The sequence below is a fragment of the Ictalurus furcatus genome, chromosome 7 (assembly GCF_023375685.1).
Source record: "Ictalurus furcatus strain D&B chromosome 7, Billie_1.0, whole genome shotgun sequence".
In the NCBI taxonomy this organism is placed as follows: Eukaryota; Metazoa; Chordata; class Actinopteri; order Siluriformes; family Ictaluridae; genus Ictalurus; species Ictalurus furcatus.
Window position 1 is genome coordinate 5,585,419 of NC_071261.1, and position 15,925 is coordinate 5,601,343.

Consider the following 15,925-nt stretch of genomic DNA (forward strand, 5'->3'; position numbering starts at 1 on the left):
AGGATGTGGTTAAAATAAATAAATAAATAAATAAAATAATAATAATTTAAAAAAAAAACCTAGTGGTAGCAAGTCTTACTAAATTGCACCATCTACTGTTGGGCATAGGAAATGCATTTATTTAATTCAGTCTGATGAAGCAGGGATAAAATGAATGACCAGAGGTGGTATATCAAACATTTTATTTTAACATGAAAGAAAATCAATTTAGTTTTAATAAAATGGATGGTATCGTAGCGTCATGGTCTATATGCAAAAATCTCATGACCCTTTAGTTGAGGCCAGCGATGACAGAACCCTAGCCTGAATGGCTTTAAGGAACCAGCTGGAGGGAATGTGTCATTTCACAATACACTGGTCTAGTCAGTATGCAATAGAAAAGAAAAAGAAAGCACTGACTCAGTTATTATTATCTCTCCAAATGTGCCCACTAACCCAAACATTTTTGCTTCACGTCTGAAAATAAACCCATTGAAAAATAAGCATGAAGAAGAATCGTGAGGTGCATGCATGTAGCCTCCACTACAAAAATATTGGACCAACTTTCTGTTATAATGCACAGCAGTGGCTGGACCTGAAAACAACAGAAAATGTAGTTGCCAAAAATATGTGGAGTTTGTGTGGAGTTTTTAACTTCAAGATGCTTTAGCTATTATAGGTTTCTGAGCAATGTTATAGCCAGTTTACAAACAAGACAAACACTGACTAAGCACAGCACTAAGCACAGAGCTCAACATATTGTATAAAATCCTTACAGTATGTTGATTGCTATTTTTAGTGCTGTGCTCAGTCAGTTTGTATAGTGCTTTTAACAATGTACACTGTCACAAAGCAGCTTTAAAGAAATATCTAAATTTGGGATGTAACTTTTAAATGTATAAATATTTACACGGTGGGTTGTAGAGGCATTGCATCTCAGTCCCTGTTTAAGGTCTACAGCCTCCTGACATCACAGGCATATGACTACATCGTAGTTTAAATAGGGGTTAGATCTGTGCTGGTTGGACTACATCAAGCATCGTGTTATTATGCATATACACCAATCAGCCATAACATTAAAATTACCTGTCTAATATTGTGTAGGTCCCCCTTGTGCCGTCAAAACAGCTCTGAACCACCAAGGCATGCACTCCACAAGACTTCTGAAGGTGTGCTGTGGTTAGAAGCAGATCCTTTAAATCCAGTAAGTTGTGAGGTGGGACCTCCATGGATCAGACTTGTTTGTCCGGCACATCCCACAGATTGTTCGATTGGACTGAGATCTGGGGAATTTGGAGGTCAACTCAACACCTTGAACCCTTTGTGATGTTCCTCAAACCATTCCTGAACTGTTTTTGCAGTGTGGCAGGACGCATTATCCTGCTGAAAGAGGACACTGACATTAGGGGATACCGTTGCCATGAAGGGGTGTACTTGGTCTGCAACAATGTTTAGGTAGCTGGTACGTATGTTCTAACACATTTCTATTATAGCCAGCATGAACTTTTTCAGCAATTTGTGTTACAGAAGCTCTTCTGTTCGATCGGACCAGACGGTCTAGCCTTCGCTCCGCACACGCATCAGTGAGCCTTGGGTGCTCATGACCCTGTCGCCGGTTCACCGGTTGTCCTTCCTTGGACCACTTTTGGTAGGGACTAACCACTGCATACCAGGAACACCCCACAACACCTGCCGTTTTAGAGATGCTCTGACCCAGTCATCTAGCCATCACAATTTGGCCCTTGTCAAAGTCGCTCAGATCCTTACACTTGCCCATTTTTCCTGCTTCCAACACATCAATTTTGAGAACTGACTGTTCACTTGCTGCCTAATAAATCCCACCCCTAACACCTGTCAGTTGGTGTTAACGCTGTGGCTGATTGGTGTGTATGTCATGTCACACCAAGTCATGTTATTTCTAGCAGGCGTTTCCACTGAAAGGGTTTATTAACAGAAGTTTTCAGTTTCATTTCTCAGGCCGGAAATTAAATGCTGCTATGTTTAATTTTCCCAATTTGATGTCCCAATACACCCTGAATTCACCCCACGTTTTTATACAACGTTAACAACGCCACAAAACAACGTCATTGTATTTGTGTATATTTAATGATCATACTGCTTGTGTATTTATATTTGAAACCGTTTGCAGTGATCAGGTTGCAACATTCAATTATATGGAGTTAAATTTGTGCCAAAACTAAACAAATAAATACACAATTTCACAAACACAATCTGCTTTGCAAAGGAAAACTCGACTCTCAAACAAACAGAAAGCAAATACAAATGGCAATTAGAGAGAAAATGCAGAGGTGTAACAATTAAATGTCCTGTGTTTCACAAATTATATATATATATATATATATATATATATATATATATATATATATATATATATATATATATATATACACACATACATACACAACATATTCTACAAATCTTTGAGCAAATAAAAAATCCAGCACATACAAATACATAGCCTACCTCTCTGTTATGTTTGTGAGAAATGTGAAATTTTTTTTGGCTCGCTTGATTTTCTCACAAATGCAACTGAGCAACTTCCTCTTCCACACCAATAGATGGCGCTATCAGTCAATTTACATCAGTCTCCGGAGAGAAGTATTACAACACGCATTAGTAAACAGGTTTTTTTTATTCTGTGACATAACATACATCAGTAATACCCCACTCATGATTTTGTTCAGCTTTTTTAAGTAAGTGGCTAAATGGGACTACAGACATCCATCCATCCATCCATCCATCCATCCATCCATCTTCTACCGCTTACTCCTTCTTCAGGGTCACGGGGAACCTGGAGTCTATCCCAGGAAGCATTGGGCACAAGGAGGGGTACACCCTGGACAGGGTGCCAATCCATCGCAGGGCAAGGGACTACAGACATCATCACAGGAACTCATCCACTACAGCCTCGTTGTGTTTATACTCGTGCTCTTGCAAACTATTCCAACTTGTAGATTGTAGATCAATTTATCGTATTTTCCAGTTGTAGTGTTTTTTTTTTGTTTTTTTTTTAATTGTAGTGTTATGAAGCTTAGTGGTGGTGACGTTGAAGTCAAAATCAGGAACCTTCTCAGCTAGCAGAGCCATGAAAGCAAACAAAAGGTTTGTTTTGTTTGTTTGTTTGTTTTGTTTTGTTTTTTTATTATTATTATTTACATTTTTCTATATCTTATTATTATAGTTATCATCTTGATTATTATTGCCTATGAAAAGCGGTAATGCAATAAAGGCCATTTAACAGTTTGCGTGGTCTTGACCTAAAAACCTGCACTTCACCCAATAGGCCTGTAAACTCCACCCATTTCCCCATCAGTCAAGAACACGGACAGATTCCAGAAGGAGGATTTCTGATAGAATGAACACTAGATGGCGACAGAGTGCCTCTGCGGAGGTGAGTTCTTACCTCTTCCTCAGCTGTTCTGTGTGAAATCTGCTTCCTTCTGTATTCAAACTGAAAAGCAAACTCTTCCACACGTTATTCACGTACAATCTCACTAACAATCCCCTGATTACAACAACAACCTCTTCCACACGTTATTCATATACAATCTCACTAACAATCCCCTGATTACAACAACAAACTCTTCCCAAAGAAAGAAAAGGCGAGCTGTACCACTTGATATTGATTTCATCCAGCAGGTGTCTCAGGAGTTCACTAACACACAGCTGTGTCTTTTAAACAATAAAGTCAAAGTAATCAGATTTACCCAGAGGTTTAACAAATCGCCCATGCTTTATTTATGTGTTTGTTTGTTTGTTTGTTTAAATAAATAACTGACCAAAGTCAGAGGAAGTGTTCGGTGAAACGCTCAGAGCACTGCCCCCAGACTCAGACAGGTCCGATCTGATCGACTGTTTCGGATATCCTCTGATCGCCCCTGAGTCCAGAGCCGCGCCGCGCCGCCATGTGATCGAGCTGCGAAGCGGACTGGCTTTTAAACCGAAGGAAAGCTCTGCGAGTCACGGACTGAATAAGGAAGAGTAACTTCAAACACAACCGCGAGGTGAAATCACCTGGACCGTGTCAGAATCTCCTCCCGGACCGGAAGCCGTCGCGCCTGAAGCGCTGATCTGTGAACAGCTTTAAACTCATCACTGTCCGACCAGACGCGCGGAAAACTTTAGTAGAAAAACTTCTGACGCTTTGCTGTGGGTGTGAATTCAGGACATTACATCCGACTAGATCAGACATCGGATTTTTTTCTTTTTCAGACGAAGTAAGCGCGTGAGTGTCCGTTCCCCTGCCGGCTCTGAGACGGTACACGGTACACGGCGTGTCCTTGCTCCTGCTTCCACTCTGAATGATCAGTACACAGCTAAGAAGATGAGAAGTTAATGTTCGGACACGGTGAGAGACACCTCCTGGGTCGGATTACACTTAGACACGTCAATAAAATCGCCGTTTTGAGGTTACATGTCCAGCTTTATTAACCGGACGGTCCTAGCTAACTGCTAGCTCGTTTACTCCCCATGGTAAACCCACCCCAGCCGGTGCTGACGGGAGTGAAGCCGGCGCGGATTGACTGCTGTGGAGAACGTTGTTAAAACCAGCTCGTCCCGGGGATGGAGTCTCTGTCGGGAATTTACCGTGGAGGTGTAACCGGCATGGACACGGACTCGGTGACCGGAGACGTGGACTCGGTTCAGGGTGTCTCTTTTTCTGTGGAGCCGCCGCTCGACGGCATTTTACTGGACGGATTTTGCCAGCAGCAGGGATGGATGCGTGTCTATGGTAAGTTTTATACACGGACACCTCAGTGTTCTCTAACAACCCCCTCATTTATTTTTCACCTCACGTCCCATCAAGCCGTACTACAAGGCAGGACTTGTGCCGAAAATAATGACGGCGACTCAACATGTGCAGTGTTAATCCTGAGGAACTGAGAGAACGGGAACGCTAGCGGGCTAGTCAGCATGTCTGAGACCGTGAAGAACACGGAGAGTAAACAAAGCAACATGTTAGCGTCACGCCTTTCCTCACTCTCCTCCTCCTCCTCCTCCTCCTCATCATCATCATCATCAAAACACCTCTCTTATGACTTCCTCACTAGGATTTCTACTTTTATACTTTAAATGATTCATACATGTCAATATATATTATGCCTCGTTATGATAAAGGCTCCCTTTCATGGCAGAGGAGTTCATGTGAAGAGTCACTAGCTGCGTTTACATGGACAACAATAATCCACTCTTAATCCGATTAAGACCATACTGTGATTAAGAAACTACCATGTAAACAGCAATTTTTACTTACCTTAATCTGATTAAGGTCATACTCGAATTAAGCTCTAATCGAATTAAGACAGGTGGAGTACTCCTGTTTTAGACGCGTTATGGACGTGTATTACAGACATGTAAACACCTTCATCAGATTATTAACGTCGTGTGAGAGTTTTCACCGCATTGTGCGACAGGACACGATCACACACAGCAGTTTTACGGCGAAGAAGAGAGTTCGGCTGCGTCCCAAACCGCATACTTGCCTACTATAGGTCTGTAGTGGGGAAAAATACATGCATCTCGGCTACTATATAGATGGTAAGTACGCGATTTGGGACACACCCACCGCTTCAAGTGGTCGTCTATTTGCACGTATAGGATGACAAATAATTAACTGCACTTAAAGTGTTCGTTAAAAAAATTAAATAAAAACACCCAAAACTGTATACGGTACCATAACGAAGACCAACTGTATGTCGATACGTGAAATTCTGGAGGGACGTCGGACGGCGTGACGCGGTGACGTAATGACGCGGGCTGTTAATCTAATTATGTTCTATAACATGTAAAATGGGAACATGACAGGAGTATTCTAAAAGCGACTCATGTAAACACCTTAATCACATTATTACCTTAATCAGATTAAGGTCAGTAATTAGATTACTGCTGTCCATGTAAACGTAGTCACTGTAATATAACATGGCCTGTGGCTTCACTGTAACTGTTCACATCTGTGATTAGTCTTAATCTAATCTCTTGTCTGCTTCCAGATCATATGCCATTGATGTGCTTGGCTGGCGTAGGATGTGTGTAATGTGATTTAAGAAAGAGAGTGCCATAAAGTGCTGGAGGGGATGGCCATCAGTGGGCTTTGACAGCATTCAAGTCTGGGGATTAGTCATTCGTTTGTATCGACACCTAGGATCTGTCAATCTCTTTACATGTGATTTATCTCATCACACGTTGGATAATCCTGGGGGGAAAAAAGAAAAGAAAAAAACATCAGGTCTCATTATAACCATGCACCAATCCCACTTTTTCCACAATTTTCAATTCGATCCTGATATCAGAGCTCTGAATGTGAGCCGAAACCCGACACTGATCCAACACTGACATCCTCACACTATGTTTGTTGCGAAACATCAGAAGCGGGTTCTGTCCAGTGTTCAACACACAATCACGTGTACGATGTTTTTTGAGTAATATTCCATGGCTGAAGCAGGTAATGTGGTGTAGGTGTGGGTCAGTGTTTAGTGTGTGTCAGGTATTTGTAGTCCCGCTGTCATGGAAGTATTATAGAAGTCCTATAATGTAAAAACCATCTAGTTCTGTCTACCTGTAGATGCCCTCAGTGTTTAGTTTAATCTCCTAAATTTACATACTGGAGGAAAAAGAGAGGGTTCAAGGCATCATCAGGAAACTAATGGTCTTAATATCATGTCGAAGTTTTGCAGACATTTTCAGTAATGCCAGATATGTTTTGTCTTCTTCTTCTTCTTCCTGTTTTTTTTTTTTTTTTTTTTTGAACATTGGCTTTATGTTAACTTGCTTCCTCATATCACATAATACTTCTGTCGGTCTTTTCAGATCCATTGTGTTGTTATAACAATGGTGTTATCACTCTCTTTTGCAGTTCTACCAGTGCTGATTGAAACTGGTGCAGCACTAAGACAGGGATGAGTCGTAGCCAGATCATACCCGTGATCACAACCTCTTCCATGTTTACCATAGATTTAGTTGCCATGAATTCTACTCAATGAGAGGACACATGGAAAAGTTGTGTTTTATTGGGGGGAAAGATTGTTTATAAAGGAAGCCAAATAAATAAATGAAAGATAATTATCTAGAGTGTATTGTTCTTTTGGGGGAGACGTGAATGTCATGCAATGTCTTTTTCTATTTATAGTCTTTTTATTTGTCCCTGGGAAACTGAGAGCACATTTGTTCATTTGAGTAGACAGCGTGATCTTTTGAAGGATTCTGTGTTTTCCTCACGCGAACATGTTTGGTTTTAGGCATAGGCTTGGCCTTTGTGGCTCAAGTATTGTTTTTGTTGGCAGCTGATTGCAAATGGAGAGCTGTGTTAAAACGCTCCCTCACACAAAGCTCTTTACAGACCTGGGAAATCAGTGTCCCTGATTTGTCAATGGAAAGCAAAAGGTGATGGGACCTGAGCTTAAAAGTGTGCTCAAAAGCCTGCTGTCCAGTGTAGGATGTTTTCTAGTTCTTGGCACAGTTGCCGTTCCTAGTTTTGTTAAACGCATGGGCCAGTGATCTTCTAGTGAAGGTGAATGGCTCTCTCTGTCCAAAGCTACAGGAGTCTTATGTATGCTGTCTTTACAACGTCATTGCTCAGAAGTGTTTGGTCTTATTTAGGACGCCAAGAGAGCCATGGGGGAGGAAAGGTTTGGTTTTAGTACTACTGTGAATAGTGTGATTGTGTAAAACTCCTGCCCTCTCGTCTCTCAAGATGTGTGTCCCTGCTGTTCCGCCCACCTTCTTCCCATCATCCCTGCCTCCACCCTCAAATCCCCTTCGGCCGCTCGGTTCAATGGGAGTGTCATAATCCAGGATTGAGGGTATGATGTAAGCAGCCATTCTGTGAATGACCTCAGTGGGCAGGAACCAATGGGCTTGTCACTGCATTCCAGAGCTGAAATAACTCAATAAGGCCCGTACTGCAGCTCTCTCGCTCTTCCTTTCCTCTTTTGTATGTCTCTTTCCTCACTTAGGAAAAGCATGGCCCACCTCTTGGCTCCTCTTGTCAACATGACTCATTTGAAGTCATACGGACATTCAAGGGGAATGTCGTCGTCCCCCCTCCCCCTTTTCTTGAAATTGTTTTGTTGCTCTTTACTTGATTCTTTAGTTGCGACTATTGCTAGAAATTTGTCAGGTGTTTCCATATGACAATTCTATTAAAGCATTGTTGTCGAATGTAAAGATTCTGTAATGTAAATTCTGTCAGGAAGTTAGAAAAAACCATATGGATTAGGTTCCTTAGCCAGCATGAAGTTTCGCACTACATGCTATTGAATGGCACATTATTCTGACCAAGCTTATTAAAGGTTAATAAGAAAAGGATGAGGGTGGCATGGCAGTAGGTTTGACTACACTAAATTACTCACAGATGTAAATAAGTGTGTGAATGTGTTTGGCACCAAATCCACCATGACGCAGTTAGTAATGATGGATGGATGGATGGATGGATGAATGTAGAGAAAGATGAGGCAAGGGTTTATCTTTTGTGTTTCTCTGCTTTGTACAAGTGACCATATCATTACGAGGGACAGTTATTGATACCCATGATCTGTGATCTTTGCTCCTGAGCACTGAATTCAATTTATCAGGGAAACTCAAGGCTTACATTTATTTTCGTGTTGGACATTTTGAAGTCAGCTGATACAAAGGCTTATTGGTGAAAAGGTCTCGAGCACCAAATTGTTTGCATGGCGTTTGCCTCATTGTAGTCACAAGAACTTCACATGGTCTCAAACCAAGTTTAGACTTGCTTCCTCTACCTAGTCCAGTCTTAAAAGTCTCTTTGTTTACATTTATAACATTCAGCAGAGTGTGGTGGGATGTAGGCTAGATTACTTTGTATGATACCTTTATGTGGCCTACCAACCACTGTGTTCAATTTATCAAGGAAACTTTTGCCGAGTTGTATTAAAGAGTCATTTGCAGTGAAAGACATGCGTTTGTCCACTATCCACATGCACCATCTACACATTTTGCTTAGACACGAGCAGCTTCGTATGCTCCAGAACAGTGGCTCAGATTCTCAGGCGTTAACTGGGTACACCAGAAATAATCCTCCGAGTTCCTCTTTCAAATTCCAATTCCTGATCTTTCATTGAGCTGTGTCTGTCTGCTTTACATACAATAGGGAAATGGTTAAGGTCAAGGGTCACATTTAGAGTCATCTTAATATTCTAGTGAATGCATCTCTGCAGAATTGATTTCTAACCATAAATACAACGGACATAGTATTTGAATTTAGTATTTCCAGCTGCTTGGACACGGATTTCTTGGCTTTCAGATTAGATCCAGTAAACATTCATGTTTTTCTGCTTGGGGTTATTTGCACGAGGCAGCTCTGTGGGAGCTCACATAGCCCCTTAAGGCCACCGTTGCTGGCGGCTTTGTCATTTGGACATTAATTCCCAATGGGGCAGGTCTCGGAGCAAACGTCATGATTCTGTTTGCTATCGATCAGCTTATTTCACCACCACAACTAGGATGTTGCATGCTTCCTACCTACTTCACCAGCTTTATTCCACAAGCCCCTAAAGACCAACGCTTACATATTGAATAATGTTAGATTCATTGACATAATTGGTTTATCTGTAAAAACAGCCCTAAAGCTCAGATTTCTTGTTACTCATTTCACCTGAAATACAGCTGTATCTGGGGATTTGCATTGATGAATCTCTGTAATGTGATCACACCAATTAAATTACACTTTCTCGGCACGTGGCTAATGCAGCTTGCACTCTAAAATGGGGTTCTGGTTTATTATGGGTTATTAGTTTATTAAGTTATTCAAGGTCAAGCAGTATTCTCTGCATAGTCTTCAGCGTTTAATAAATATTCCTGTGCCCCAAGTTAAAGTAAAATTTGTGTCCAAGTACAGATCATAGACTGTGGAATATGTTGTAGGTGGTGACTGCGTGCGACGATGCCGTCCATGATCAAGTCTTCACATGGCCCTGACCTGAGTGTCTTATTAACAGTGTTCTCAGAGTGCTGATCTAATGCTGCATTCAATTTAGCTCGAAAATGGGAGCTCGGAAGGATATCCTTTTTTACCTCTGTGCATACGAGCTACAAAGTGGTGGAAACATACTCGGCAACAATACTCAAATAGGCTGTTGGCATTCAAGCGATGAACGATTGGTATTAAAAGGCCTAAAGTGTGCCAAGAAAACACCTAGTAAAGTGCTCGGTGAGTTTATATTACCCTGTGGATCTAAAAAGTCTACACACCCCTGTTTAAAATATCAAGATTTTGTGATTAAAAATAATAATAAATAAACAAGAGAAATCCTGTCCGAACGTTTCCCACCCTCAGTGTGAAATTAGAACATATACAAATGAAGTGGGAAAAAAACTCTCCGAAACATTTTAGGGAAAAATACAAAAGTTACAATGGTTTCATAAGTCTGTACACCCTTTTATAATTGGGGACATGGCTGTGTTCAGAATGAACCAATCACATTCAATCTCATGTTGAAAAGTAATTATCATACAGGCTGTCAGCAGTGAAATGATTCTGATTAACCCCATATGAAGATCAGCTGTTTCTGTAGGAGTTTCTTCACTTTTTTTCGGTTTTGTCTGACTGCTGAAGCCATGGCCTGTAAAGAGCTTACAAAGCATGCATGGCATCTCACTTGTAGAGAGGTATCAATCAGGAGAGGGGTATAAAAGAATGTCCAAAAACATTAAATGTACCATGAACACCTTCAGCCAGAACTGCGAGTTTGATCAAGGTGGAGGGAATCATGAATAGCTACAAATATCCACTGAGTTTAGTGCAAAACCTTCGAGTGTCTGCTAGTAAGCTGAAGATGAAAAGGAATTTCACCTTGACCCAAAGCATACATCCAAATCAACAAAGGAATGGCGCAGGAGATAGCCTTACCATTTGATGGATCTTGACATATTTTCCCACACTTTCTTGCAAAAACATTCAAGATGTGCCACAGTGATGGACTGACTGGTGTAATAAAATCAAAAGGCGCTTCAACTTAGTATTAATTTAGTGGAGTATTGTCATTTTTTCCCCCTGAAAAGGGGGGGGGGGGGATGGGGGGATTGTGGGCAAAATTCTGACATGATTTATCTTGGTTTCCTTTTTTTTACGTCACAAAAACCTGCCATTGTAACAGGGGTGTGTAGACTTTTTATCTCCATTGTATGTTAATTCTTCTGAAGCATGCTTGCTCCAGAATTTCAGACAAATAGTTCATGTTGAGCAGCTTTATTCAGTCACAAGCTTTTCTTCTTGCTGTTCATTTAAAGTGCACCAACTATGGTTTTTCAGATATTCCCTTTCATGTAGTGTGTTATAGAGCTGTTTGTGAACGTTAAAAAGTCTGCAAAGTTTCAAAATTCAAAGCGCAGGTCAAACGGAGTTATCGACTCCCAAAAGAAGGAAGCGATTCTGAACAGCTGAATCGATTCATTAATGATTCCAGACTTACTTCCTGTACTAACCTACGTATGTTTGTAACAATAAGCCCCGCCTCTGGTCTTCATCACCTGCTCGCTGACAGACAGAGCTGAAACTCGTTACGGTAGTGGGCGTTTCCTTTTCGACACACGCTGTCAGCACCAGACCAATCACAACCGACTGGGACGTCTGACCAATCAGAGCAGAGTATACTCTCTGAAAGGAGGGGTTTAGAATGAATCCTTTAGAACGGATCATTGAACGAGTCGTTTGTGACACTGTGGGGGGAAAAGGTAACGCTGCAGTTTAAATGATGAGCACATTAAAGTGTTTTTTGATTTCGGATGCGTATAACTCTATCGTTTGAGACCTTTTAAAACAAAATTTGGCACGTTTCAAAATAATAATAGGTGTGCCTTAATAATCGCACACAATTGGATGATGGTTTTCTGAGAAGGAAAAAATATTAAACTCTTTAAAAACACAAGCAGAGTGAATCTTGCTATTATTATAAAGTTGGCAGTTAATCCTGCAGTTAATCCTGTAATTTACATATAAGTGAAGATTATATGCAAGCTAAACTGGACTTTGTTGACAGACTTTAGTAGGAATCTGCAGTCGGAGTGAATTTATTCAGACTGGAGAAAATCCTTGCTTGTAAACAGCCTTTGTCCATGTGATCACATTCTTCATTATATGAAAAGGTAAAAATAAATAAAAGACTGAGGGCCACATTTTTAGGACTTACTTTTAACAGTAAACTTTCTTTTATTCCACATATGAAATTACTAGGAAAGAAATATCTGGACATCATAAAAGTGGAAGGTGTGTGTGTGTGTGGCTTGTATCTGCTTGTCTAATGCTGTAAAGCAGTAGGTAGCATTGTACAAAGGATATGTGGGAGCACAGTTTGATGACTCGATTGAGTGCCGTGTGGCGCGTTGATGGATTGTAGGTGCAGTGACGAATAGGTTTCTTCGAGGTGATCACTGGCACCAGTACAATTTGCTTACTGATGTGGCGCCTTTGAATAAACAGACAGAAAAGAAGGAAAAGACCGGCCGTCTAGACGCTGTGTATAGAGTTTCACTCGGTAATCATGTTGAAATGATTTCTCTGTTTAATTTTCTAATTGTGAGAGTCATGCCATGTGTTCAAACAGGAAACGTCTCTATTGTGGTGAAGCGAAGGTCACATATCTCACAGAACTTCTGGTGCCCTCTTGTCTGTTATCAGGGGTGTGCAGTTAACAGATTTAGAACAGAGCTCTGCTGGAGTAATCACACACACGCTCTCTCGCTCTATCTCTCTCTCTCCTGCTCTCTCTCTCTCTCTCGTCCTGCACATCCTTTTCCCATCGCATTCTGACGCCATGAGGAGAGGCAGGACAACACACAAAGGCTCATCAGCCACTTTCAGGAAAAATGAAGGCCCTTCCTTCAGTTCCCCTCAGAATGTCTGTCTCTTAAAAAGATGAAACTAGTTTGATATGCTGCAGTGCTGTTTTACACCCCATCTGATTCCTCTTCATTAGGAAATGTGGGACCCGCTACTAAAGCAGCTATTTTGTATAAAATCCGTTTGCGTTTAGCCTGGCTGTGAAAGGAAATGGAGAGGTCAGTGTGTCCCTCCCTTTGGTCTGATGGCCTCTTCATTGGTGGGGGTGGCAGGATTTCCCTCGGTTGAGCGACGAAACAAGAGTTTTACTCTCTTCGGTCGGTTAAAAATACACTCCCACCTATTTTGGGGGAGGAGGTTTGCCCTTGTTAGTGGGAAAAACACATGGTGCAATTTGCTCACATTTGACTGATCACTACTACTGTTCCATGTCCAGCCATGTCAGGGCTTGACATTAAGCATGGTCATGTGGTTGTCATCCACTTTTCTAATGAATAAAGTTACTTGCCCGGAGAGAAAGAAAAGGGGGGAAAAATCAATTGTGGTGTAAATAATTATTTAGAAGCAATATACTCTCATCAGTGTTCTAACACCTCACTTGAGACATTCAGCTTTAAACAGCACCACACCAGTCAGTGATGTCACAGCTTCAGTCATGGAAAGATCAAACGCTTAAACTTGATTTTTCTAATCCTGTTTGCCTTCGTGTTGTGCTGGTGCTGTTTGCTTTTGTCATGAGACAGAAGTGTGCCATGCCTGAAGGCACTTGAACATGAGCTGTAATAGAGGAATACTTCTCACGTTCTTAAAGTCACAATATAAAAATATTAGCTACTTTCCTCGTTGTATAACATGTTACATGCTCATGTCAAAGTTTCTGTTTCTATGTCCTCTAAAATGACAAAAGACCCCTTCATAGTGCAGATGCAATAAACCGGATTCTCTGCGGCAGAAAAGTAGACTTGCACTGGGTAGCGATGTCGCTAGCTACAGTTAGCATGACCTGTCCAATTCATCTCTCCAGGTAGGGATAAATTCTCTCTCCCTTTTATTTTCATAACCTGCATTAGATTCCGCGGTCCTTTTTTTGGGGGGGGGGGGGTTGATGCTTTACGAGGCGCTTGATTCGAGCTAAAGTCGAATCAAATTCTCATTGGTCAAGCTTGTTTCTAAGCAACTGCTTGTTTAAACCTACACTCTCCTGGTTTCCGCTGTATGCGGCAGCCTACAAAGGCAGATTTTTGTTGTTGTTGTTGTTGACATTTTCAGGCAACTTGTCCGGTCGGGCAAGTAAGATTCTCTTTCACCTGCCTGTCCAAAAAATCACTTGTCCTGGACTAGTGGACACGCGTTAATGTCGAGCCCTACCTTAGTTCCGTTGGTGAGTGCATGTGTGTTTTTATTACTGCATGTGAGCTTGGATCATAAAAACAAAAATCTGTCTCACCTAAAGCCAGGTTCACACCGAGACATTGTTTCAGCGCGTTAAATGCTCCGTTTTTCGACGTGGTTTTTTTTGTGTTCACACTCGCGTGTTAGACACGGCCGAGGCGCTGAATGAAAGTGCAGATTCACTCCCTGACAGTAGATGGCGCTTATCGAAATACCCCGGTACACAAGGTGGCGCTGCACAACATTCCGTTTCTGACACCCGCTTACCACTAAAGTAGAAAAGAGACAGCGTTTGTAAAAAGACGTTCACATGCTTTGTGCGAACAGGCTAACAGAAAATGGATTTTTCAAGCAACGGCAGCAGCGACGAAGAAATAATTGTTCTGTTGAACGAGGAAAGACGAGGGGAAAGACGCCGATATTGGATACACCCCCATAGTTATGAAAAGAGAAGGACATGTGGAGTTCCATCGACTGATACAAGAGCTGAAGCTGTATCATGAAGGTTTTTTCTCTTTACTTATAATTTCTTTGTGAACTTGAATAAATCTGAATCATATCTATCGCCTCCACGTGTCAGGTTTTTTAGCGCTCACTACAGCCACTGATGTATAATATTTTTGATATGACATGTTCTATCAAAGTTGAAGCACATGCACACGTTTGCGAAGTGTGACGTGTTTGGTGATTTGGTCACTGCAAATTTAAAGGTAAACCCTTAAAGCTTTCATTTTAAACAATATGCTCTTTTTAAATAAGTAATGATTTGAATTATATCAGTCACAGCAATAGCATTCACATACTTGTGGGAAGACCCAGATTATTTTATTGGCGCTTGAGTGCCTCCAGTCGTGTGTTTTTTTTTTTTATGTAACTTCAGTGACTCCGGGCACGTGAACAAAAGCGCAGATCCCATTGGTCGGCCAGTTTCTAACGCGGTGCGTCAAAAAAAAAACGGACCCCGAGACGTTAAGGTTCGACACTGTGATGACACGTGTTTTATGCATGGGTGTGAACACGGGGCGTTAAATGGGCCGTTGAAGAAAACGTCCCGGTGTGAACAGATTAGATACAGAAAGTTTAATTCCATTCTAATGCTGATTTGTCCAGCCTCAGCATAGCTGTTTTCCTACTAATGCAGACTTTAGATTTCTCTGCTCCACCTGACTTCCTGGACCTATTTATAGTGAGAAGCCATTTGCAACTTGCCTGTTTTTAGTGCTCAGCTAAGAGGGATTTATGTTTCAGCTGGAACCAATACAGTGTGGAAACTAATTCTGTTAGTGCTGGATTGGCGAGCTTTTAGCCTTTTAAATGCAGCCTTTACCTCTGCCTCTTGTGTTCTCTCTCTCTCTGTGTCTCTCTCTCTCTCTCTCTCTCTCTCTCTCTCTCTGCCCTATAGGACCTGTTTGTAGTGAGGTGCTATATATGCCTTTACTCCCCTTAGCTTCCTGCACAGTGTATAGGCATGCTGAAAGCAGATGCTGGCACAGCGGCCTCAGTGTAAACGTAGTCATAGACTACGTTTACATGGACAGCAGTAATCTAATTATTGACCTTATTCTGAATAAGACAATATTGTGATTAAGGTGTTTACATGAGTCGCTTTTAGAAAATTCCTTTCATGTTCCTGTTTATAGAACATAGAGCGATTAACAGCACGTCATTACGTCACCGCGCCACGCCGTCCGACGTTCCCTCCAGAATTTCACGTATCGACACACAGTTGGTCTTCGT

At 41.5% G+C, this 15,925-nt stretch overlaps 1 protein-coding gene across 1 annotated transcript in view; it reads left to right on the forward strand.

Moving 5' to 3' along the window:
- Positions 1-3,909: 3,909 nt before the first annotated feature.
- The window catches only part of rasal2 (RAS protein activator like 2), an 87,252-nt gene continuing 75,236 nt past the window's right edge, over positions 3,910-15,925 (forward strand). The window contains exon 1 of the mRNA XM_053627994.1: positions 3,910-4,732. Within this exon, the coding sequence (XP_053483969.1) occupies positions 4,564-4,732 (169 nt within the window). The 5' untranslated portion in view covers positions 3,910-4,563. The remainder of the gene's footprint in view (positions 4,733-15,925) is intronic.